Source organism: Siphateles boraxobius, unplaced genomic scaffold, assembly GCF_051911475.1.
Source record: "Siphateles boraxobius isolate OS27281-9 unplaced genomic scaffold, OSU_SipBor_1 22, whole genome shotgun sequence".
In the NCBI taxonomy this organism is placed as follows: domain Eukaryota; kingdom Metazoa; phylum Chordata; class Actinopteri; order Cypriniformes; family Leuciscidae; genus Siphateles; species Siphateles boraxobius.
In genome coordinates this window covers 22,690,313-22,716,270 of record NW_027508833.1, presented here as the reverse complement: position 1 = coordinate 22,716,270, position 25,958 = coordinate 22,690,313, and the positions used below count along the sequence as shown (strand labels likewise).

Sequence of the window (25,958 nt, the reverse complement as noted above, 5' to 3'; positions counted from 1 at the left end):
TATTTTTTATTGTTCAAAAATTCCAAGTCTATAATTGGAAATTTCTAAATAGGATTTTCAAATGCATAGATAGATAGATAGATAGATAGATAGATAGATAGATAGATAGATAGATAGATAGATAGATAGATAGATAGATAGATAGATAGATAGATAGATAGATAGATAGATAGATAGATAGATAGACAATATTATAAAACATAATATATGTGTGTATTTCCAACAAACTACACAAAACACGTTTGCACAAAAAAACACCAAAAAACTCCACACTGTTAGAAAGTCACTCACTTCTATGTCAATTATTGTTTACATCATGTTTCTAAAGATAACAGCATTACATATAGGGAAGTACACATCATACAGACCATCCATACCCTAAATTTGACATTTTCAACCCAAATTTAGGACTAAAATGCATCTTTTGCAGCTTTGAGGGGAGCTTAACAAGATCTAATCATGGGTCTAAACACTCAAAGCAAAAGCCATCCTGAAGTGACATGCCAACAGTGGGCAAATCTGCTTGGTAATTACAGCCTTGCGATGAGAGGGGAGGTACTAGTGTGGTAGGTGCTTTTTTAATGATGCAAAGGCCAGATATGGTATAAAAACCCTCATCATTGTGCTAGGCAGCAGCAGATCCTGTCTGGCTCTTACCACAAGGATATTCAGAAGTGGGAGCCGCGGCTGTGTTCAACTTTTTATTTATTTGGAACCCAAGTATGCCGGTAGGTGTCCATTTTATTTCTTCTCCTTTGTTTTTTTAGGCCTTGATACTGAGGGACATCTATCAGCTATAGGTGCAAATGGGAGGGTGTTCTTATACTACTTTGAGTTATGGGTTAAACAAAGTTATTAATAATGGAATGGAAGTTGAAATTTAAAATTCAGTGTAAAATTTACATTTTATTTTGGTTGAGGTCTTCCATCACTGAGTATCTCCACCATATATATATATATATATATATATATAATAATGGAATGGAAGTTGAAATCACAGTTTACTGTCAGCTGTTGCTTACTTTAAAAATTGACTAATTAACTAATTGTTCCATTTGAATGTTTCGGTTTTCAGCAGCAGCAGTTTTTATTTACATCATCACAACTAACTCTTTCAATTCCGTTGCAGATTTGACCTCAGAGAATGGAACTACAAGTAGCAAGCATTCTTCTCCTGGTGGCCTTGACAGCTGCCCATGGTGAGAGATATGTTGTCAAGAAGGTGATGAAGGCCCCCCAGTACCAGCCTTACTCAGTGAAAAGCCATGGTATGTGTTTAAAATTGAAAAATGCTTTTCTTTGCTTTCTGCAGTGTACTAAAGATATATGTTTTCAAATAAGAAGTTTGATCAAAAGACGTATTAGATTAACGCATTCAGTTTAAGTGTAGGCAATACAAAACATAATTTAGTATAATTCCAATAGTATAATAGAACCTGTCTAAGCTTTTGAATATTCAAATTGCAGATTCATGTTATGCTTCTACAGATGCATCATGCTATAAAGTCTGTTCTACTGTCTCTGATTACATAACGGAAGTCGTTTCTTTTAGTTTATGTGGTAAAAATGCATTTTACGTCCAACGGATCCTTTAGTGCATCTTTGTACTTTCTCCACACATCCTTCAACAAATTCCAGTTTGGAGTATTCCACAATAAGGATGTACGAAATATTCAATTTGAATCTTGTTAAATTTTCTTATATCATGCTTAACTGCATTGTTTGATAAAATATTTAAAGTTCAAATATGATCATTTAATTGGTGATATTGTACAACAAAATACTGCACAGATTTATACAATTAGTTTGAGCAGAAGTGATTCAGTGTTCTTTTAGATTTAAAGGATATGTTAAATCAACAAATTTTTGAAGGTTATGAACAGCTTTTTAGAATTTAGAAGTCTCTAGAGACATGTTGAAAAGTGATTTGTCTGGGTGTGTAACGACAAAATCTAGACACATCTGTTTCATTAAAGCTGTGTCTCCAAGAATGACCTTTGGTGTAGTTTACAAACCAATAGATTTGACCACATGAAGGCAATTATAAAACTGGAGCCCTAGCGCATATTACTTATACATTATTTTTGTGCATTTTATAATTCCACTTGAGATATTTACATTTTATTTTGGTTGAGGTCTTCCATCACTGAGTATCTCTACCATATATATATATAACAGAGATTAGATTATCTAGTGGAATTATAAAATGCACGAAAAGAATATGTATTGTAATTCAATCCTGAAAAATATAATATATTCTTGGAGGCTTTTGTCAAGTCAAGTTTATTTATGAACAATACAGCAAAAACTGGAATGAATAAAAAGTTTCTGAAGGCTTCAGAGAAAAGAATAAAATAGAATCACCGATATAAAATTTTAAGTTAAAACCAAAACATTTGAGGCAAGCACTTTTTCACAAAAATTACAAAAAAAAATAAGAAAAAGTATTTCACTTGACACAAACACATAGATATGCATCAGTGATAATCAATGTTTGAAGTTTAAAAAGTATTATTTCTTATGTCTGAACACTGTGTTTTGATAAAAGGGACTTAAAAAAGACTTAATCAACTTTCTCGAAGATTCTGACTTGCTGCTGTTTTAGAAGACAGCTATATTGGGAAAAAAATTAACTGTTGTTCAACAAAACAATTTCTAACTATGTAGAAATGGGTAAAAAGGGTTCCATTTGTTCATAGGAACACACTTTAGTCACACATTTTTGTAGTCTGTCTAATTTGTATCTGATATGCACTGTGTTTTCTCAATGTTTGTTTATACTGGTATATTGTACTTATTTTATATATTGTAGTATATTATATGTTTTAAATAATTTACATAAAGTCAATAAAGTTTTTTTAACATACACTATAGAATTGCATGAAAAATATTTACTTACATGATCAGTTCCAAAATGACAATTCCACCTATGACTGATTATTGAATGAGTACAGTTATTGCCACTGCCATTCAAACTGATATGAGTATTGCCACTGATAAACTTCTTGTTTTATTCCAGTGGTATCAGTAGCAGGAGAACCAGGCATCCCCGGTGAGCCCGGCCAACCTGGACCTCCTGGACCCCCTGGCCCCGCAGGAGAAGATGGTGAAGGACTGCCAGGGCCACAGGGACCTCCTGGACCACCTGGTGCTACTGGTTACTCAGCACCTGGAAAACCTGGTTCTCCAGGTGGACCCGGCAAACCCGGAGCCACAGGTGCACCTGGACTTAAAGGAGACACTGGTGCAACCGGTCCTCAAGGCCCCAGAGGCATGCCTGGTTCTGTTGGTAGCCCTGGACCTGCAGGCATTTCTGCAACAGGCAAACCTGGACCATCAGGTCTTCCAGGTGCAATGGGACCACGTGGAGAGCCGGGTCTTAAAGGACATCCAGGTATTCCTGGTCTGCCAGGACAAAAAGGAGAAAGAGGCTTTGGGGTTCAGGGGCCACCAGGTGAGAGAGGTCCAGCAGGAGAAGTGGGTCCTTCAGGGAAGCCTGGTGAGCCTGGTGTTGGAAGACCTGGCAAAGCTGGACATCCTGGTGAACCAGGTAAATCAGGCTCACCTGGCCGTGATGGAGAACCTGGACCCATGGGTGCAACAGGTCCAAAAGGTCAAACAGGTGCTCCTGGAATTGGAATGCCTGGCAAGCCAGGTGAAAATGGTGCCCCAGGTTTTCCTGGATCTACTGGCCCCAAAGGCCCACAAGGCGCAGCTGGTGCTCCTGGTGCTCCTGGTGTTCCAGGTTATGGTAAACCAGGTGAATCTGGTGTAAAAGGTGAGAGAGGAGTAGCTGGTAGCCCAGGTACAACAGGTCAGAAAGGTGAGCCAGGTGCTAAAGGGCACACTGGATATCCAGGTGCTACTGGTCCTGTGGGTCCAGCTGGTTCTCAAGGTTCAAGAGGTTTCCCGGGCGAGAGGGGGGCAACAGGTGATAAGGGTGATCAAGGTCCAATGGGACCTCCAGGGCTGAAGGGGCACAAGGGAGAACAGGGAGCCCAAGGCATTGAAGGCAAGCAGGGATATACAGGGGCAACAGGACAACCTGGTCCAAGAGGATCTACAGGTGCTCCTGGTAACAAAGGAGAAACTGGCCACACAGGTGCTCCTGGTACCCCAGGAGCACCAGGACTTGCTGGACCAAAGGGTCTTCCAGGATATCCTGGAGCAGCAGGTGAAAAAGGAGAGGAAGGAGCTCCTGGAGCAAGAGGCCCCGTTGGCCCAGCAGGTCCTGCAGGCTTACCTGGGCTTAAAGGCCACCCGGGTCTTCCTGGATCACCTGGCCCAGCTGGTTTGGCTGCCAAGGGAATTCCTGGACCTCAGGGTCCACCTGGACTTCCTGGATCTGATGGGTCTGCTGGACTTCCAGGTCCTGCTGGACCTCCCGGCCCTCCTGGACCTCCTGGAGAGGTTATGTTTGAGAAGGCCCAAGGAGAGACTACATACCCAGTTCTTGTCAAAAGTCCTGTGTCTGCATTCACTGTTGCAACTGTGACACCTTATCCCCCATCTGGTACCCCAATTAAGTTTGATCAGATTGTGTATAATGCAGAGCAGCATTATGATCCTGAGACAGGCCTGTTCACCTGCCAGATTCCAGGAATTTATTACTTCTCCTATAGCGTGCACGTGAACGGAGCTAATGCTTTAGTGGCACTTTATAAAAATAATGAACCAGTCATGTTTACCTATGATGAGTACAACAAGGGATTTGTGGACCAGATGTCTGGTAGTTCTGTCCTTCAGCTCAATGAGCAGGACACTGTTTATATTCAGATCCCTGATGATGAGGCCAATGGTGTTTTTGCTGCCGATAATGTCCATTGCTCTTTCTCTGGGTTCCTGATTGCCTCCACGTGATAAGGTGAACAAACCACATCATTTCTAAAACATCACTATTTCTCAAACATACTACCCTGTTCTGCGAACCTCAATGCACAACAGACTGTGCAATTGTTCTGAGAAATACAAGCATCTCAACTTGAAAATTCCAAGCAGTGGTGCCAATAAGAAGGAAGTAATTTATGTAATATGTGATCAGGGATAGCAAGACGGTTAAAACCTTGACAATTTTATTTTATGTGTGTGGAGAGAGCATGTGAAGAAGTGTTCTGATAATATCTCGCCTTTTCCTATTTTTTTTTTGTTTTTGTTTTTTGTAACTGATCACAGTGGCTAGTTCAAATCTTTGTGTCTTATTTTTATTGTTATTGTTGTTATTATACCCTTACTGATTAAACACAAGAGAATGCTCTTCCTGACATCCTTGTTTCTGACTTGAATATTGTGAGATGGTGAAAATGATGAAAAACATTTTGAAAAACATCTACAAATGTTATCCCAAATTATAATTTTTTATCTGTAAACCATAATAGCTGAAATAAAAAATTTCCTAAAGAGTTTTTTTTGTCTGTGTCTGTGTTTTAGTGTGCTGAATAAGTCAGTTTGAGCCATGAGTCACTTTTTTTTCTTTCAAACAAGGGCAACTAAAGTGGTATACAATGCAACAGAATTACAACAGTACACATATTTAAAATGCTATATTTCTATTTTGTTTTGGTGGTTGAAAAAAAGGTATAAATCAAAAACCCGTACTTGCCAAGAGTAGTGTATTTAAAAACAGGATTGGGAAGTAAAGGAGTATGCTTTGATAACTGGGTTAAGTTACCAGTAAGCCATATAGATGTGGGTTAGGTGGAGAGACAAGTCAAACAGAAGCCGCTGGGCGGAGGCAATCAAAAGCAAGGAGCCACAAGCCACAGGCAGGCACTGCATTTGGAGGAGTTGAGGGATGTGGTTGAATAAAAAAAAAGAAGACAAGAGCACCTGGAGGGTAAAGTCGTTACCATCTGTGAGTGCAGAGGTGGGAGCCACAAGTTTAACATTGGCATATAAGATGCATATCCAGCATCTAAACTAGGAGCAGGAATATTGGGTGAAAACACCCATCTTGTGGTTGCTGGATTAGTGGTGGGGTTCATCTTGGAGTGCAGAAAATGGATGGTTCTAAATTATATTTAGCTTCTGTGGTTGGCTAAAACATCCGAGTAGTGTCTGTTAACATTTATTTTATACTTGGAAAGTATTTGACTTTTTTATTTATTTAGAAGAATGGCATTTACAAGTGCTGAGGGTAAATACAAAAAACATAATGAAAAGTTCCTCATACCTCAAGAAAGCATGTGATATGAGAAAGCGGTGGTGTAAAACCTACAAACCCTTATATAATTACTTAATTAGGTGTTATACCATGGTACTGTTAAGTATGAGTTGGCGAATGGATTTGAGGGTAGAAATACTCAGTGATGGAAGACTTCCACCAAAATAACAAAAATAAAGTTATAAACTTTTTCTTAAAATGTATTCTGTTGTAAAAAAATAAAAATAATATTATAAAGAATGTTACACAATCAATACTCAAACAAAACCACTCATATATTGTCTGTCTAAATCCTTTATTTTTGTTTTGAGTGCCCCTAAAATGAAGGGGTAAAAGAAGCATTGTGAACGATTTGCACGCAGTTACATTCCATTAAAAAATCAAGTAGAGATGGTGCTGAAGTATTTACAGGAAAGAAAAAAAAAATCTACTTGACGATTGCACCGGCAATTTTTCAAACATTTGTGGAACTCTGCTGGAATAAAAAAACACTTTGACTGCATTACACATGAGAGGCCAAATGTTTTGATCTTAAACATTTCAGAGCATTATTCTCAATGAAACAGGGGTTTTTCCAGAAAGAGAAAAAAAAAAAACACCAATTGATACCAATGATATAAAGAAAAAAACAAGATAAAGCCATTTCAACATCATAAAATCCAGCAATGACAAAAGCCAATACCAATACATAATGCTGCACTTTTGCACAATGCAGCTGCTGAGGTTTTAAGCACCTATTTCGATGACTGATGTAACGGCAGTAAAATAAGAAAAAAAAAGTGACCAATAACATCTGTAAATTGTTCAATGATGTTGTTTCTAATAGCTCCGTTTTTCACACGCTTGATTTACCCAAATAGAATGGCACCAGTACCTTCAACTAACATTTCAACTCAATGTCCTTACAACAACTAATGTAAGTTCACCTACAAAAGAAACAAAAACAAAGAAAAAAACAATTGAAACAAGCAATGCTCTATTAATCTCACTCATGCACGCACGCACGCACACCCACACACACAACTTACACAACTGCTACAAAAAATTATGAAAAACATGGGAAAAATGTGCCTTTCACTTCCAATCATTCCATCCAACTTCCTTCCTTCAAAATGCCATATACAATGTAGTGGATGGAACAGGAATGGATGAAAGTATGGGAGAAAACAGAAGGTTTGAAATGTCATTGGTTTTATACAAATTTTCCATGTTTGTGCTCCTCGGACTTCATCTAAAATGGGCTTTTCATCTCCATCTTACTCTGTGGCAGCGGCTGGGGCATCTGAGCTCTCTGCGGCTGCTGGTTCCTGAGGAGCAGCTTCTGCTGGCTTCTCCTCAGCGGGCTTCTCTTCGGCTACCTCAATGGACGGTTTTTCCTCATTGCTTTCGGCTGGTTCGTCAGCTTTGGGTTCCTCAGTTGGAGCCTCTGTCTTGGCCTCTTCACTGGAGGCCTCAGGCTTGGCCTCCTCAGACTCAGCATCCTTCTTCTGCTCTCCATTCTCCACTGCTGCCGCCGCCGCATCTCCACCTTCAACATCTTTTTTGGCGCTCTTCTTAAAGGAGAAGCCGCTGAGTTTGAATGGTTTCTTAAAGGAGAAGCGCTTTTTGGTTTTGGCAGGCTCAGCGCTCGCAGAGGCAGAACCGTTTTCTTCTGTCTTGGCCGAGTCTTCACCATTCGCAACGGCAGAACTTTCCGCATCCCCTTCTGGAGCAGCCTTCTCTGCGCCTCCTTCCTCTGCTTTTACCTCTCCATCAGCAGAGTGGTTTCCATTGGCCTGCACGTCCTCCGTGGCTGCTTCTGCAGTTGGAGAGGCATTCCCATTGGTTTTGGCATGTCCATTCTCCTGAGGGAATAAGAAAATGCTTCATATTAGCCGTTTTTGCACTGCGTAAAAAATTTAAATATAACTGATTGCATTTATTTTTGCAAATTTGCATCTACAAAAAAAAAAAAAGCTATATGAAAACACTGTTTGGAGTCTATAGGTTCGCCACGTGGGTGAAGTCTCATGCACTTTGTCTGGTTGATGCTGTTGCCATTTAAGTGAAAGCGTTGCAAGATGGACGAGTAACGTTAGATCCACCAGCGCTGATCAAACCAAGGAGATCATCGTGTTGAGTACATAACCAGCCTTGCAAGGCAACTTCATATATTAAAACCCTTTCTCATATTAGATCTATGGATTTTGTCTCGAAGCTTATTTTTACATCCATTTTAACAACAAGATGCAATAAAGGTGTGGTGATTTTATCGAAATGGATTTGCACGACGGAAAAGCTTGATAAAGATACGAAGATAATCCCATTTAACTAATATACTCACACACACACACAAATCGGAATGGAATCACCAAATTTCAACGTAACCGTAATTTTATGATTTAAAAAGAAAAAATAACTCGCTGTTTATACGCACTTAATACATTGGTGGTCTATTACAATTAACGTGCAAATGAGAAAAATGCAATTTACACCAAATATAACCCATTTGCGCTGATCTTTTCAACATTTAAACAATAATATCATCGATATTTAATACAAAGTGTTGATTTTCAGTGAAAAGTGGAGAGTCCCTTTGTTGATCGGCTCATTGTTCATTTGAACCGACTTGATTTTTGGTACTGCACACCCCCTCAAAATACCACACGCCTGTACAAAGATAATAATTAAAGTTATTACCTGTCCATTTGATTTATTCGCAGTCTCGACTGGTTTTTCGGCAACAGTCTCCTCTTTTGCTCCGTTTTTGGAGATTTGCGCTCCCATGCTTTCACACGCAACAAAGAATCGCAGATCAAATGAATGAACAAAGAGCGCGAGCTTCTCCCTCAAACGCGTCGCGTGCTCGCTCTCAAGAGCGTCTGTTTTCAAATAAAACCGCGGAAAAGAGATAACGAGAGGTAAAGCTGTGATCAACTGATCAGAGAAAAATAATAAATATAGCACTCTCTCAAATAAAATATATTATTTTGGGATACGAGGTGGGGATAATGAAATTGTTCTCTTTTGATAATGAGATGCGAGATACAACGCCCAAATATCCCTGACGTCACAGAAGAGCTGTGTGAGCCAATAAGGCGCCTCCGTGAAGCCGGGGGGAGGGGTTACACTCACACACTGGAGGGGGAGGAAGCGCGCGCAACCAGCAACTGGTGATTCGGTACAAGCGAATTCAGTCACAAAGGGATTTTTTTCTTGCTATTTTTATTTATTTTTTTGCCATTTCTTTTACCCCCCACCCCCATAAACCTGTCTCTTAAAAAAATCTTTATTTTGGTTTCTCAAAATTGAAGGGAGATAGCAAACATCATAGATTTAAATGGCTGAGTAGGCTATTCATTTGGTATTCGCTTTATCTAAATAGACACTTGGCCAACACATAGATTTGTGATCATCATCCAACCACGGATTCCATTTGTCCAATATAAACATCCAGTCACACATTGCATGCATGATGAATTCATTCTGAGGAATCCTGGTGACCTAGATTCAGTCACAGTTTATTGTCAGCTCAGACCGAGCTGTTTTGAATGCACTGAAATAGTCTAAAGCGCACTTTCACATCACCATACTAACTCACGTCACCATGGCAACTGCTCGACATCACAGCAGATTGCTCATAAACAATAATAATATTGTCACTGTGCAATGTTGATATATTTGTTTACGTCTGAACGAGTGAATGATATGTCTGAGCAATCCAGGAAAGATAAGGAGAGATTAAGATTGCAAACCAAGCCATAAACATTCAAATCTATTAACTACACACCAAACTGGTTTGTGCAAACTCAACATTTATCTTTAATATATGATACAATTCTCGTAACAGGACATAAATGAACAGTATAGGCTTTAAAACTAATTACGTAGGGCCCTATAATGCTAGTTGTGGCATATGATCAACAACAATCTTTCAAATGTATAAAACATTTCATTTATAATTTAACTAGTGAAGCATCACAAATACCTTTTGAAAAGTCAGCTCTCTGAATGAAGTGACTCAACAAAATCTTGATGATTATAAAATGTAGGCAAATATTTCAAAATCTCACTTTGGTTGGCCGAGGCTGTAGCAACAGATGTTGATTTAGGACGAGAGTCCTCTGGCAGAGTTTCATTTTCTAAGATTAAAACTAATAATATTGAAAATCAGCCCAAACCTTGATCTGTTTTTGCTGATATTGAATACATCTGTAACACTGCAAGTCATACACACATTGCCATTTTTTGGGACATGGTACAGAGCTTTTTTGAGACATGGCAGTATAGGCCTGCCGTTGGTTTTTTACATGTATCAAATACATGATCATTTAGTACTATGGTGTAGAGACCGGGGCTAGAAGTCAGATATAAATCCATTTTAGAACTATCACATACCCATAAAATAATAATTTATTCACTCCCATGTTCTTCTAAACCTGTATGACTTTCTTTGTTCTGTGAAACACAAAAGAAGATGTTGGGGAGAATTAGGAGAATTTAAAACGACAGAGGCTGTCATTCTGTCAAACATCTCCTTTTGTTTTCCACGGAAGACAGAACATCATACAGGTTTCAAACAACATGAGTAAATGGTGACATAATTTAAATGTACAGGTAAACAATCCTTTTTAAGTGATTTGAACATTTCCAACATTATTGCCTAAGTAGAAAAAAAAGATAGCGCTGAAAGAATACACATTTAGGATGGTGTGTAATCATAATGGAATATGATCTAACAAAAAATCCTGTTGTTTTTATAAAAACATCCTGTTGTTGCCAAAATAATTCTGTAAAAAATACAGTAAAAATTTAAACATATTTACAGAACAACCTGTAAATTTTACAGTATAAAACTGTAATTTAGAAACAAGAAAATTGCAATTTAAACTGGTAAATCCAACAACGCACACTGCTACTAAAATCGGCTTTGTACCTTTAACATATACTGACAACCACAATAAAAGTGCCGTTCCACAAGCTGCATTATATACAGAAGGTGCACAGAGTCATTCATGCAAACGCAAAACACTCATGGCAACACACATGACACTAAACTAATGCAATAAAATTTCATTAAAAAACTTGAAGATATAACCTAAAACCCAAATGTGCATAACTGATAAAAACTATTAAGAAACATAATTATTTAAACCAAATGCTTGTCACACAGAAAATTTAATATCAATTTACAGTTTTCACTGTAAATAATAATTGAATGTCTTTTTTACTTCTAAAAACTAAAATGTTGTAGCCTACATTTGACAACATTTTACTGTTTAAATGACTGGATAGGTCTTTTACTGTTTTATTACAGGGAACATAGCATTAACAGGTTTTTTACATAGCGGTTTTACAATATTTTACAGTTAAAATGACACAATTTTTTTTACAGTTAATTTTAATATGCCAATTTTGGGCTTTTCAGTTAAACAATTTATGAACCAGCAAAAAGGTAAAAAGTCAAACAACCCAGAGAATTATAATTCATAAATTGTGATGACTTGCCCCAACCTGACCAACACATTAATTTGCATCCTTTTAGTGAAATGATTTGCATAAGGATGCAGTTAGGCTAGGATAATCACTTTTGGCAGGCGATATAAACTGAAAAGTTGTACACCCATACCATTTCTAATTCAAAGGGTTAGTTCACCCAAAAATGAAAATTTTGTCATTAGGGCCTACTATATCTCACCCTCAACTTGTTCCAAACCTGTAGCCAATGAGTTTCTTTCTTCTGCTGAACACAAAAGAAGATATTTAGAAGAATGTTGGTAGCAAACCAGAAAGTTGACGGCACCCATTCCATGGTATTCTTTTTCTTACTTTTCTTTCTTAAAACTCATACAGGTTTTGAACAACATAAGGATGAGTAAAATATGACTTTTTGGGGGGGGGGGGGGGGGGGGGGGGGGGCAGGGACTAACCCTTTAACAAAGATTGTCTAGAAAAGCAGGTGTAGGGTTAGAAAAATGCATCCATGCGTCCAACATGCATAGATTAGAAAAAAAAGGTATTTTTTAATTAAATTATTGGTGTCACAGGTTGTAGAGGATTACAATAGATTTGTGGAGCATGACCAGACAGTCCTTGTTTTCCTATAGGAACCACAGCTGTGCCCACGCTGCATAGTAGGAGCAAGAAAGGACCATCGAGGAGGCAAAATATGCGCGCGCACGCACGCAGGCGTCTTCTGCGCCACCTGATTGGCTGAAGGACATGTCAATCACACCCTCGGTCCCCAGAGAATCCGCCTCAGCAACGCCATCATCTGTTACACTCGGCGACAGGAGCAGCCTGAGCCGTCAGGGCCAATGTTGTTATTTTCATAATTCACCGAGATTTTATTAATAGAAAAAGCTGTCTGCAAATGACCTATTTTCGATTCTCTTTTTGCGGTGAAATACAAAACACTTCAGGGGACCCCTCTCTTGGTAAGCATTTTTGATGGTCTTGCGTTTTTGATACACTTGGTGCAGCCGATTTGTATCCAATGAATATTGTGGTTAATGGAAATGATGGGCGATGGAGGCATTATAACGCCAGTGCGAGCGGACTAACCATAATGCGTTCGCTTTATCGGCCGCATGGTATTAAGGGATGTTTAAGATCGAGCATGAATGTGTTTTGTGTAGGGATGGTGTGATGCTTTTGCTCCGGAGCGTTCGTCTCTGGCAGCAGGATTGATGCGCAGCAGAAAAAGCCTTACGTGCACAATTGAATGGAAGAATAAGGCCTCTGTCACCAGACAGTAGTCATCTTATGTTAGAATGAAATCATACAATACCCCTTATCAGTGTTTACAATATCCACACACACGTATTGGTGTGACTTAACGGATTTTATTTTATTTTTTAGTACTGTATTGATGTTTTGATGGTTTTATGTCCATTTGAATGTATCAGTGGATCTCAGGCACAAAAAGCCATTTTCCCCTCTTATTGCTTGGTTTATGCATCCAGAATTATAAATACAGGGTTACCATGGTCATGGAAAAATCTGGGTATTTTAAAATAGTCTGGAACAGTAATAAAGTCAAAAGTCATGGAATTGTTTCTAGGCTACATTTGTTTCTCTGGTTTTGCTTTGAGTGCCAGAAAGCCAAATCCTTCATTTGGCCGCATTCAAATCTTTTTGAAACTTATAAAACTATAGTTTAAATTTCTTAATTTAAAGGATTGGTACCTGAAATCTCTGCAAAACAGCAAGCTCTGCAAAAAATATTTTTCATATTTGCGCAGTAATCATGAACAGAGAAGAGAGAAACTCTTACAGGTTTGGAACAACTTGAGGGTGAGTAAATGATGACAGAATTTTTATTTTTGGGTGAACTATCCCTTTAAGATATGTTCTATGGTTTCTTGAAATGTTTATGTTGTGATGAGTTTAAAAGTATGTAACTTTATGTTTTTTTAAGAGATGTGCAGATTTGAATATATTTGCAAAGGTCTGTGGTTGAAACTTTTCCTTGTTCAACAAAAGCATGAATGGCTCTTACTCCCGATTTCTGTTTTCTAAAGATTAATTAAAGGGTGTTAAAGGATAAAATCTGCAATTTATATAGAAATAAGTCCTTAAAGGGATAGTTCACCCAAAAATGAAAATTCAGTCATCATTTACTCATCCTCAGATTATTCCAAACCTGTATAAGTTTCTTTCTTCTGTTGAACACAAAAGAAGATATTTTGAAGAATGTTAGTTTTGGTAACCAGACTGTTGATGGCACCCATTTACTTTTTTATACTATTTTATTTCCATACTATGGAAATCAATGGCTTCCATAATCTGTTTTGTGAAAAAAAAAGAAACTGGTTACCAAAACCAACATTCCTCAGAATATATATATTTTTAGTTCAACAGAAGAAAGAAACTCATACAGGTTTTGAAAAACATAAGGGTAAGTAAATGATGACAAACTTTTCATCTTACGGATAACTATCCCTTTAAGTATTCCGTATAGTTCCTCAGAAGTTGTTTGCAAATAAACCGATGTCTCTGGCTTTTGTTTTGCCCACTCAGGCACAGGAGCAAATCGTAGATGTTTTCACCCCATCTTTAATTGAATGGAATGCGAATACTCCACTGTGGTAGCCCAGTGCTCGCCTTGGTATGTTTATTGAATGTTTTCATTTACTTTCTGCATGTGTTACATTTCAAATCTTCGGTCAAAACAAGCTACTCATATTAACATTTGTTAATCATGATGTTCTACAGAATAGAAAAATAGCTTTGGTAGTTAATTGTAAATGTGAATGTGGCATCACATTAATTGACCAAATTATTATGCTATTTGATGCAAATAAGATGAAATGAATCACAAATTCAGTGAATGGCTCATCATTTATTTGTTTTCACTGTATTATACAGATTTTTTTTGTTGCTAAAAAAGATGTCTTGCTGTATCATTTGTTATTTTTCTATATACCTTTCAAGTAATTACTTTTTTACGTATTTGTTTACGTCTTCCAGTCAGTTGTTCTGAATATGAACCTGAACCTCATCTTTAATGACTTGATTAGATTCAAACCAATAAAATGTCAAACAGATGTGAATATGTCATTGTGTCTGTTAATGAATGTTCATTTATGCCCTTTTCTTCACCACAAAGAACATAGATAATGGGCTGTGTGCAATGTAAGGACAAAGAGGCAACCAAACTCACGGACGACAGAGAAACTAGTATCTCACAGCATGCAGGATATCGATATGGGGCTGATCCGACTCCTCAGCATTATCCTAGCTTTGGAGTCACCACAATACCCAACTACAACAACTTCCATGCGCCTGTCAGTCAAGGAGTGACTGTGTTTGGTGGAGTGAACTCTTCTTCACACTCAGGAACGTTACGATCCCGGGGTGGAACAGGTAAAATGAGGCACTTTACTGTTCTGGCACTCGGAACAGAAAGTGAAATACCTTCATCATGACATAAAAATCATCTTATTTATTACTCATTCTTAGTTGTATAGTGCCTGTTGGATTGGTCCATATTATTCCAAATAAAAAATAGTTAATAGTTAAGTTTCTGAAACAACTTTTCTTTTTGGATGACATCACCAAGGCCTCTAATTTTTCAGCCCTTTGCTCCTTTCTGGTATCAAGCATGCACATTTTTTGTGATCCAATCAAATTTGATGGATAAAATCAGTCCTGGCGCACTGTTTTCTCATTGAATATCTTGTTTTATTTGGAAATATTTTACAGAAGTAAAATGAGTTGTAAAAACCAAATAATGCTGACTGTTTAAAATAATATTTTTTTAAATATCCCAATTATTTCTAGTTTGGAGCACATTGTTGAGACATTGTTCTATTTCTATAAGCTATGTATTGTTTTAGTCTTTGTCAGAATGCTGATGTTATTTGCCACTTACTTTGCAGGAGTAACACTCTTTGTAGCACTTTATGATTATGAGGCAAGGTCAGAGGATGACCTCAGCTTCAGGAAAGGGGAAAAGTTCCAGATTCTAAATAGCACGTGAGTTTATAGAACTTTATATGTATAAAAAAATCACATGCACAATATAATAATTTGTTCCCTTGTTTTACTAAATTGTGTGCACAATATAATAATTTGTGGCCTCTTTACTAAATCGTGCGCACAATATAATTTGTTCCTTTGTTTTGCTAAATCGTGCACACAATATTATAATATGTTCCCTTGTTTTACTAAATCGTGCGCACAGTATAATAATTTGTCCCCTTACAATATAATAATTTGGTAATTTGCTTTGGTTTAATCAAAACGAGGTAATGAATAAGTACAATGTGGCCACGATTTACTAAAACGAGAAAAAAAAATCTTAATTTGTGGTCATGATATATATATTTTTGTCCGCATGGCATGTGCAAGGCATGTTGGATACTGTTTGAAATATTAAATTAAAATGTTTTTCATGTACACTGCTGTTTAAAAGTTTGTGGTTGGCAAGATTTTTTCCCAGTAATTTTTAGTCTAATGCTCTGCAAGGCTGCATTAATTTGACAAAAAGCAGTAAAACTGTCAAATTCGGAAATCATTAAAAGCAGTACAACTTTTTTCTACTTTAATTTATTCTAAAATGTAATTTATTCCTGTGATGTGAATTTTCAGCAACATTACTCCAGTCTTCAGTGTCACGTAATCCTTCAGAAATCATTCTAATATGCTGATTTGATGCTCAAGAAATATTTCTTATTAGCATCAATGTTAAAAACATTTTTTTGCTGCTTAATATTTTTGTTGAAACTGTGATTTTCAAATGATTTTCTGGATTCTTTGATCAATAGAAAGTTAAAAAGAAAAGCATTTATTTGAAACATAAATATTTTGTTACATTATAAATGTCTGTCCCAAAATCTTATCCCAAACCTTTGAACAGTTGTGTTTCTGCACATTACCTCCTAGGAACACAAAAATGGGATTTTAAATGTGCATTATAGAACAGCCAGTTTCCTTCTAAATAATTGAAACTTGACCCAGTAATGTATTCATTGTTTATTTGTTTTCTTGCACCTGTGGCCATATATATCAGGGAAGGAGACTGGTGGGAGGCCCGCTCTCTCACTACAGGTGGAACAGGATACATACCCAGTAATTATGTGGCTCCAGTGGACTCCATACAGGCAGAAGAGTAAGTTCTGTTTTAGTACCAAAATAGGCAAAAGTGAAATATAAATAGGAGAACTGTCTAGAAGAACAATGTCTGTTTTTTGCATTACTCTTAAGAAGTATTTTCATTGGGGCAAGCACAATAACATAACTTTGTCATGTGGTCATACTGTTAACTAAACTAAACACTATGTATCCCTTTGTAGTTGGTATTTTGGAAAACTAGGCCGTAAAGATGCAGAAAGGCAACTGTTGTCGAATGGAAATCCCAGAGGCACATTCCTTATAAGGGAGAGTGAGACCACGAAAGGTAATTTGCCTTTTCCCAAACCCATTCACAGATACACTACCATTACATAGCTTATGGTCAGTAAGATTTTTTTTAATGTGAAAAGAAGTCTCTTATGTTCACCAGGGCTGCCTTTATTTGATTAAAAACACAGTAAAAACAGTAATACTGTAAAATATTGTTACAATTTCAAATAACGGTTATATTTTAATATATTTTGAAATGTTGAAAACAGTTGTGCTACTTAGTATTTTTGTGGAAACTGTGATACATCTTTTCAGAATTCCTTGAAGAATAACAAATTCAAAAGATCAGATTTTTTGTAACTTTAGAAATGTCTTTGCAGTGACACTTTTGATCAATTTAATGCATCCTTGCTGAACAGAAGTATTAATGTCTTTCAGAAAAAACTTTTTGACTCCAAATATTTGAGCAGTAGTGTACTTTTTTTGCTTTCTTTTTGAGTTTTGCCAACTTTACAAATTCTTCTATGAATTATTAACTGATATTTGAGACTCCTGTACTATCCTTATTCATATATCCTTATTCCTTATTTATCCTATTCACTCATGTTTATTCCAGGAGCGTATTCCTTGTCCATACAGGATTGGGATGAAACTAAGGGTGATCACGTGAAGCATTACAAGATACGCAAGTTAGACAATGGAGGATATTACATCACCACTAGAGCTCAATTTGAAACTCTGCAGCAGCTTGTGCATCATTATTCTGGTAAGTCTGTATTAAATTCTAAATCTGAAAATGAATTGATCTTAAATGATAAGAAGACAGTACAAATACATGCTGTTAATATCTCTGCTTTCAGCCCGGGCTGCAGGACTCTGCTGCCGTTTAATAGTCCCGTGCCATAAAGGCATGCCCCGCCTCGCCGACCTGTCCGTCAAAACCAAAGATGTATGGGAGATCCCACGGGAGTCACTTCAGCTCATCAAACGATTGGGGAATGGACAGTTCGGAGAGGTCTGGATGGGTAAGAGATTAGCTTAACCTCATTCCCAATAAAAGAGTTTGATATTCATGCATTACTTATAATTCCAGGGGTATAAATCTAGGCCTGTCAGGGAAGCAGAGAACATTTCATCTTGTCAAAAGAAAGCCAGCTGTCTTGGAAGGATTTATGTGTGGTTCCTTTCGAAGGGCTGTGTGACTCACTATGAAACCTCGTCTCTGAATGGCAGGCACTTGGAATGGCAATACTAAAGTGGCAGTGAAGACCTTGAAACCAGGAACAATGTCCCCAGAGTCGTTCCTGGAGGAGGCTCAGATAATGAAGAAACTGAGGCATGACAAGCTAGTGCAGCTGTATGCGGTCGTCTCTGAAGAACCCATCTACATTGTGACTGAATATATGAGCAAAGGTAGGATTTTGCAAACAGAAGTGCCAAATAAAGGCAGTTCTTTTTAACTTTCTATTCTTCAAAGAATCCTTAAAAATCATCACAGTTTCCACAAATATATTAAGCGGCAACTGTTTTTAACATTGACCATAGTAAGATATGTTTCTTGAGAACCAAATCAGCATATTAGAATGATTTCTAAAGTGACACTGGAGACTGAAGTAATGGCTACACTACGTTTTAAAATATATTCAAATAGAAAACAAGTATTATATATATGTGTATATATATTATATATGAAGACTTCAGGTGCAAAAGCCGATATTAAGCGAATGCTCTCCACACATAGCATCCATTCATTAAATACTTTCACTTCAAACCCGCTAAATCCCTGCCTCAGCCCATTCAGAAATTCCAGTTCGTGGGCAGAAACCTCTAAACGCCACTTCCATTTTCCAGCAAAATCCTCTAGTTTTCAGAACCAATCAGGAGACGCGAATCAAAATCATATGATTTCAAAATGAATGACGACGGCGTGCGTATGAGCCATCTTTTTAACTAAACAAGATGTTTAGAAGAAGTTTATACTAGAAGTGTAAATTTTATGACAATGGATTGTTTACATTTGACTAATATCAGTTTAATGTTTACTGACTTAATGTAAATTACTTTTTTATTATTTATTTATTCTTTTGGATTTATTTTAATGCATCATCATTTTATATTTATTTTTTATCAAAATGTAATATTGTATATATATATATATATATTTATATATTATATTTTAAATATGAATTATGTTATATATTTTTTATTTTAAGCATAGTGTATATGGTGTAGTTATTGTATAAAGTCTTCTATTTGTCTTCTGTTTGTTGTTATCCACTAAAGTGGGCTGTCATTTGTGTCATTATGGTTATACTGTGTAAATGATTATTTTGACTATATTTTTGAGCCTTTTACCTTTATTCAGAAAGGACAGTGAAGAGGGACTGGAGAGAGATAGGGTGGGATCAGGAAACGACCGCGGGTCACTTTCGAACCTGGGTGCCCTGTGAGCACTTGGACCTGAATAGGATACGAACGTGGCAGTAGTGATTTTGCAACTCTTTACTATGTCTTGTCCAAAGATGTGAACTTAGAGGTTTTTGCAACAAAAGCACACATGGACTTAGCTGTTTTTTGCAGTAAATGACATATCATACACTTCTGAAAATAAGGCATTACAATAACTGACGAATAACCTTTTTATTGCCATTAAAGTGAAACAACTGAATAAAAAGCCTGATAAAAATGCTTGTTTAAAAGAAAAATGTCAGATGAAATGCCAAATTGCATCTGAAGTCTTCTTTATATATAAAAAGAAAGAAGTTTTGTTTCGCTTGAAGTTGGAAGGTTTGTTCACACATATTTTGATGGTCTTTCAGGGAGCCTGCTGGATTTCTTGAAGGATGGTGAAGGACGTGGGCTTAAATTGCCAAATTTAGTTGACATGGCCGCTCAGGTTTGTAAAATGTTTTGATACCCATAATCATTAAAGGTATCTGGTATCAGTTAGCACTTACCTAACCCCAGGACATTTAAATATTCCATTGCTTGCACACTCCTCTTTTAGGTTGCTGCAGGCATGGCTTACATTGAAAGGATGAACTACATCCACAGAGATCTGCGGTCTGCCAATATACTTGTTGGTGATAGCTTAGTGTGCAAGATTGCAGATTTTGGACTGGCCAGACTAATAGAGGACAATGAATACACAGCACGACAAGGTGAGGTATACCATTCCAAATCAGGCTTAGCTATTCTGTCTTTATAGACTTAGTTAACCCTCTATGGTTTTCTTCTCTTTACACTTCACACTGACCATTCAGAAAAAAGTACAACAAACTGCAGTATTGGACTGACTGGACCAGAGTTTATAAAAACCATTAATATGCTGTTTTCAAGTCATACGATACTCAGTTTTTTCTCCAAGATGCAAAAGTGCTTCTTTAATGCGAGCATTTTTTTCCGTCTTCAACTGGATTTTTTGTTCACAGATCACAGTCTAACATCGTTTTACAACATAGTTTTACAGTTAACTGAAAAAATATGAATGTCACCATATGACAAATGTTTAAATAATCCATTTACTCACTGGGTGTTTTTTTTATAAACATTGGCGTCACTTGTATTACTGTGGTTGTTATTTATTTATTCATTGAAAGTGTATATAGCAATACAATAGTTTTTATGCATAGAAACACAAGTATTTCTGTTTCATTTAAATGGTAAATGGACTGCATTTATATAGCGCTTTCACTGACCCAATGGCCACCAAAGCGCTTTACATATTGCCTCACATTCACCCATTCACTCACTCACTCATACACCGACGGCGGTGTCAGCCATGCAAGGCACCATCCAGCTCGTCGGGAGCAGTTGGGGTTAGGTGTCTTGCTCATGGACACCTCGACACTTGGTCAGGTGGAACCGGGGATAGAACCACCAACCTTTCGGTTTGTAGACAACCTACATGAACCACTGAGCCACATATATATATATATATATATATATATATATAGATAGATTTAACAAATTTATTTGTAGGGTTTCCAAATGAATACATTTATTAATTCATAAGATGATTTTTTTTATTTAATTTTTTTTACCATGGTTTGTTCCCATGTAGGAACATTTTCAGCATGGCAACATCTCAAAAGTAATTGATATTACGTGGACATTTAGGTCATATAATATATGACTGAGCAGTGTTTTATCTACTAATGTTCGTTTCCTTATGCACATATTCAACAGAGTTAAATCTGCAATTTCCCTGGGAACATTGCACAGTTCACAAGTAGGCCACATTTCGAGATCAGATCTATAATTTCAGTGTTCCGTTGTAGGTGCCAAGTTCCCAATCAAGTGGACGGCTCCAGAGGCAGCACTCTATGGAAGGTTTACTATCAAGTCAGATGTGTGGTCGTTTGGAATACTACTCACAGAGCTGGTCACCAAAGGACGCGTTCCCTATCCAGGTGAGATCTGGTGGTGGAAGGAACATTCTTAAATCATTAACACTGACAGCAACTGATAAAAATTACCTGAATTCATTCATTTTCATTGAAAGTTTGCCATTCAACGCAAGACAAATTCTTAATGGGATAATTTACAAAAAAAATTTGAATTCTGTCATCATTTACTCACACACACGTCATTCCAAACCTGTATGAACACAAAAGAAGATATTTTTAAAGAAATGTCTCAATGTCTTCTTAGTTTTTACTAACTTTTCTCAATCCAAATGAATCAATCTGAATCTGAAAGTTCTCTTTATTCCTAAATTTCGAAAGTTCCTAAATTTTGCAGTCATATTCATATATTCGTTTACATGTATTCTGAACAAAACTTCAGCGCATGCGCACTGCCCAACGCCACCACGATAATGTCACTGGATCTACCATGAGTATGATTTTTTTTTGTTATTTTTGCCTTGGTGACATATATAAAAAGAATGCTGACACATAGACTTTTTAAATCATATATTTAGTCTCCTCCACTGACCAGTTCACAAGACCAAGATAATAAATGTTAATGCACATTTAAAAGATGTAAAATGTTTGTAAACCTCAAAGATCTTATTATAAAATGGCTATGGTAAACACATGCAGTACTGAAATGAGATATAAGAACTACCTAAAATGACAGAAACCATCTTTGGGAAAAAAAAGGATTTGAACTGTAATTGGATTTTTTAGTTTGGCTCTCGTCCCATTCAATTACATGGAGAGGGAAGGGTTTATTATAACCTATACTGCAGCCAGGCACCAGGGGGCGATTGAAATGCTTTGGCTTCACTTTTCAGGAGGACACACTTGTTTACATGAAGACTTTGAGCCATCATTCTGATTACTAACAGATAATTTGGGTGCATGCAAACGTTGGCCCCCATAGGCTTGCATTGTATAGACAAAAACAGTTGAAACGTTCAAAATATCTTCTTTTGTGTTCCACAGAAGATAGAAAGTTTGGAATGTTTTTGGGTCAACTATCTATCTCTAAAAGACTGAATAAATGAATGAAGAAAAACACAGCATCATAGAGGAATTTAAGGGCCCCACAACTTTTTTTCCATTTGTCCCTCAGGCATGAACAACCGGGAAGTCTTGGAGCAAGTAGAGCGTGGTTACAGGATGCCCTGCCCCCAGGACTGTCCCAGCTCCCTGCATGAGCTCATGCTCCAATGCTGGAAGAGGGATCCCGAGGAGCGGCCCACCTTTGAGTATCTGCAAGCCTTCCTGGAGGATTACTTCACTGCCACTGAACCACAGTACCAACCCGGGGACAACCTCTAAACACATTGCTCCAGAGTACAGAGAGTGCCACAAAAGACTGCCCTTCAAAAGACAGATCGAAAGAGCGTTTGATAAAAAAGCTTCCAGGTTTTGTGCCATCTCAGTGACCCAATATCAGACACAATCCATCTTCCATCGAACAAAGGACATGCAATCGCATTATATCTGTCAGTAAAGCCAAAAATAGTGTTCTGTGGAGAGACATCAGTCATGAATAATGATAAGAATGGCTTGTTTGTATGTAGTGTAAATAGTGTGTTTAGTTTTCCCTTGTATTTGGCTTGTTTTATTACTTTTTATAATGCTGTTTTGCGTTCTTATCCAGGCCGAGAAAGAATCGACGCTGTGAGGGAAGCATGAACAACAGAGGCGGCATCAAACATTTAAAAATTTACAATGATTCTGGAAATCATTCTTAGACACTTCCAGTGGGATGTTGAACAGCCTCTTTTAAATATTAAAGGAAATCTGTCAATTGTATATTAAATTAACAGTACGTGTCAAAACACTCCCGTTTTGCATAGGTAGCATTTCTGACACAGTGACTTTCACAGAGGGTAATGGTGTCCGCACTGGTTTTAGTGAGTTTGCTGGGCCTAATTATTTTGCACCTGCTTTTAGCAAGCGCTCAGTGTCTCTTTTTTGTTTTCTGCTTCTTAGAATGAGTGCATTTTCTATTTAGTCACTTTGGATTAACAATAGAGCAATGTATGTATCAGAATAGTATGAGACCAAGTGGGCATTATGTTTGACCATACTGGCATCTTTAAGATATCATCTTAAATAAGATAAAATGACTGCTAACATCCTTACTGTTGTGAGAGAAAATAAAAGGAGTCCATTAAATGTATCTCACAATATCATGCATTATAAAATAACACGACTAAATATGTAGAGAAATATTATAAAATGGTAGAATTCCACTCGAGATAACTCATTGCTGGTCTGCCTTGTTTTTGCCCCTCATTTTGTCCTTCATGATAAAATGATACGTATGTCTGAATATTCATTATTGGGTCATTCTTTACTTTTTTGTCACACTTAAGAAGGGACAGACCTCTCAGTAAACAAACTTACTGCAAGTCAACAATACTTTTACATATTCTCAATGCGGCAATATCGGCATGAGCCTATTTCCAAGAGCAGTTATTCACCTACTGTTCAAAAACTATTCAGTGTTGATTTCAGACAATATTTTGGAAAGAATAATGTGTTCAAATGAGGGCTGCTTTTTATCAGGGCCTATGATTTAAATTATGTACTGCATTTGTGTTAAAATCCAACCTTATCATTTTCACATTTATTTTTGTACCATCTATATTTGGATTAATTCATAAATATTGTGTTTATTTAATTTCTTTGTTTCATTTATGCACAAACATTTTTAGAATAAAGTGTCATTCAAATCCATTTCTCCTTTAATTTTTTTTTCCACCTGACATCCAATTTTAATTGAATATCTTTTTTGTTAAGATTGGGAGGTACTACTCTAGATTTAAAAAAAAATTATCACAGTTTTAAACTTTTAGATTTAACATTTATGCATATATAAAAAGTGGTCATATTGATATTCTTAATTCAAATTGATGCATTAATACATTTTAAATGATAAAACAGTAAATATAGGCCTAATGTTAACGTATTTGGACACTTTCTGGCTGTCAAACGTTAGTGGCCACTTTGCTTGACATTTTATTATTTAATATTATAAGTTTATGTTAATTGCATAAACTCTTGTCTTTCAAAAGTTCCGGGTTGGTAAGATTTTTGTATTGTTTTTGAAAGAAGTATCTTATGCTCAACAAGGCTCCATTTACTTGATCAAAAACGCAAGAAAAACAGTAACACTGTGAAATATTATTATGATGCCTTTACGTGCTGTCGGAATTATCGTAAATACTAGTTCCCTTTCGTAGTCACTCCGAGTTACGAAACGACGACGAATGGGGGTTTCGCCTAGAAAGCCAATCATCTTCGTGTATTACAAAACCAGCCAATGGCGATGAAATGCCATGGGTCTGCGGAATTTGCATAGCGTTTCTCCGCCCCACCGCATGGGTATAAAAGGAGGACGCCAGCAACATGCAGATATGTTTTCGCTTCGGAGCCAAGAGCTTCTCTTCACTCCACAAGCCAAATCCTGATTTTTCTGTGACATCATCTTCTTCGAGACGAGCGAACTCTCCGGTGTTGGTGTGACGGCGGTACCCAGCGAGTTTCACATTGCCTGCGATCTGAGCAGTGATCTGCCAGTCTGTGTGCTTCTCCCTGGTCGCCTCAGCATCGCTGAGTTTTTCCTCTCTAAAAGAGCTGCACGTGGCACATCTTTTTAAAGATGTCTCGCCCGTTTTCTTCTGGGTTCGGTCGATTCCTGTCTTCCTTTGATGGGCACAATCGCTGCTTTGCGTGTCTGGGCTTAGAGCACGCTTGTGGATCACTCATGTTCCTTCTGTGGGAACATGGCCATCGCAACACTGAGGTCGAGACTCAATGATCTCATTCGAGAGAGAGTCCCCTCATCCACACCCCGATCTACACCCTCCAAGAGAGGTGGTACTTCGGCTGGTGGACAGGGTGACTTGAGGGTGACGGTGTGGGACAATCCGACGATGCGTCCTCGGACCACGCCCCCCTCTACAGGGTTGCAACCCGCGAGCGCTGCGGTGATTCTACCGGGTCCATCTTCTGATGCCCTGCGTGTTTCATTCGGCGCTCCAGAGGAGGACTCGATGTCGATCACGGCATCACAAGGCGGGCAGGAGTCATCGGGAAGTGACGATGCGGCTGCGCTGCCTCCTTCTGGAGTACCAGCGTTGCCCGTATCAGATCCCGAGTTGACGGCCATGCTCTCCCGGGCCGCCGCGAGCATCGGGCTTGAGTGGAACCCTCCGCCCTGCCCTGAGCGCTTGGGGTTGGATGACTGGTTTTTGGGTGCGGCTGCCGCCTCACGGCCACAGCCAACCCCAATACCATTCTTCCCGGAAGTGCATGAGGAACTGGCGAAGTCATGGAAGGCTCCCTTGACCTCCCGTGTATGTTCGTCAGCTTTTTCCGCCTTTCCCCCCGTTGATGAGGCGGTCACCCATGGGTACACTGGGATTCCCCCGGTTGAACGCTCTGTTGCAATGCAACTGTGTCCTCAGAGCGCTTCATCTCGTGGTATTCCTAAGCACCCGTCCAAGGCCTGTAGATTTTCGTCGACCCTCGTGGCGAGATCTCACAGAGCTGCAGGACAGGCGGCC

General features: G+C 37.8%; 3 protein-coding genes across 5 annotated transcripts; 2 read left to right on the top strand and 1 right to left on the bottom strand.

Annotated features, from left to right (window-relative positions):
- The first annotated feature begins 604 nt into the window (after positions 1-604).
- col10a1a (collagen, type X, alpha 1a) lies at positions 605-5,397 on the top strand. Its single transcript, XM_077239137.1, has 3 exons — positions 605-728; positions 1,130-1,268; positions 3,020-5,397. Exons 2-3 carry the CDS (start codon positions 1,145-1,147, stop codon positions 4,858-4,860), a joined length of 1,965 nt encoding a protein of 654 aa, XP_077095252.1. The 5' UTR covers positions 605-728; positions 1,130-1,144; the 3' UTR covers positions 4,861-5,397.
- A 1,041-nt stretch (positions 5,398-6,438) lies between these two features.
- Positions 6,439-9,219, bottom strand: marcksb (myristoylated alanine-rich protein kinase C substrate b). Its single transcript, XM_077239136.1, has 2 exons — positions 8,840-9,219; positions 6,439-8,004 (listed from the first exon to the last, which is right to left on the bottom strand). Exons 1-2 carry the CDS (start codon positions 8,924-8,926, stop codon positions 7,417-7,419), a joined length of 675 nt encoding a protein of 224 aa, XP_077095251.1. The 5' UTR covers positions 8,927-9,219; the 3' UTR covers positions 6,439-7,416.
- Positions 9,220-12,388: 3,169 nt separating this feature from the next.
- Positions 12,389-24,126, top strand: fyna (FYN proto-oncogene, Src family tyrosine kinase a). Of its 3 annotated transcripts, XM_077239134.1 has the most exons (14): positions 12,419-12,576; positions 13,384-13,435; positions 14,162-14,249; positions 14,751-15,007; positions 15,523-15,619; positions 16,656-16,754; positions 16,939-17,042; positions 17,604-17,753; positions 17,848-18,012; positions 18,221-18,400; positions 19,807-19,883; positions 19,995-20,148; positions 21,268-21,399; positions 22,508-24,126. In XM_077239134.1, the coding sequence occupies exons 4-14, from the start codon at positions 14,761-14,763 to the stop codon at positions 22,714-22,716; spliced, it is 1,614 nt and encodes a 537-aa protein (XP_077095249.1). In that variant the 5' UTR covers positions 12,419-12,576; positions 13,384-13,435; positions 14,162-14,249; positions 14,751-14,760; the 3' UTR covers positions 22,717-24,126. The 3 variants fall into 3 exon arrangements, with proteins under 3 accessions (XP_077095248.1, XP_077095249.1, XP_077095250.1); XM_077239133.1 differs by lacking the exon at positions 13,384-13,435 and having other exon boundaries at positions 12,389-12,576; XM_077239135.1 differs by lacking the exons at positions 12,419-12,576; positions 13,384-13,435 and having other exon boundaries at positions 14,161-14,264.
- The last annotated feature ends 1,832 nt before the right edge of the window (positions 24,127-25,958 follow it).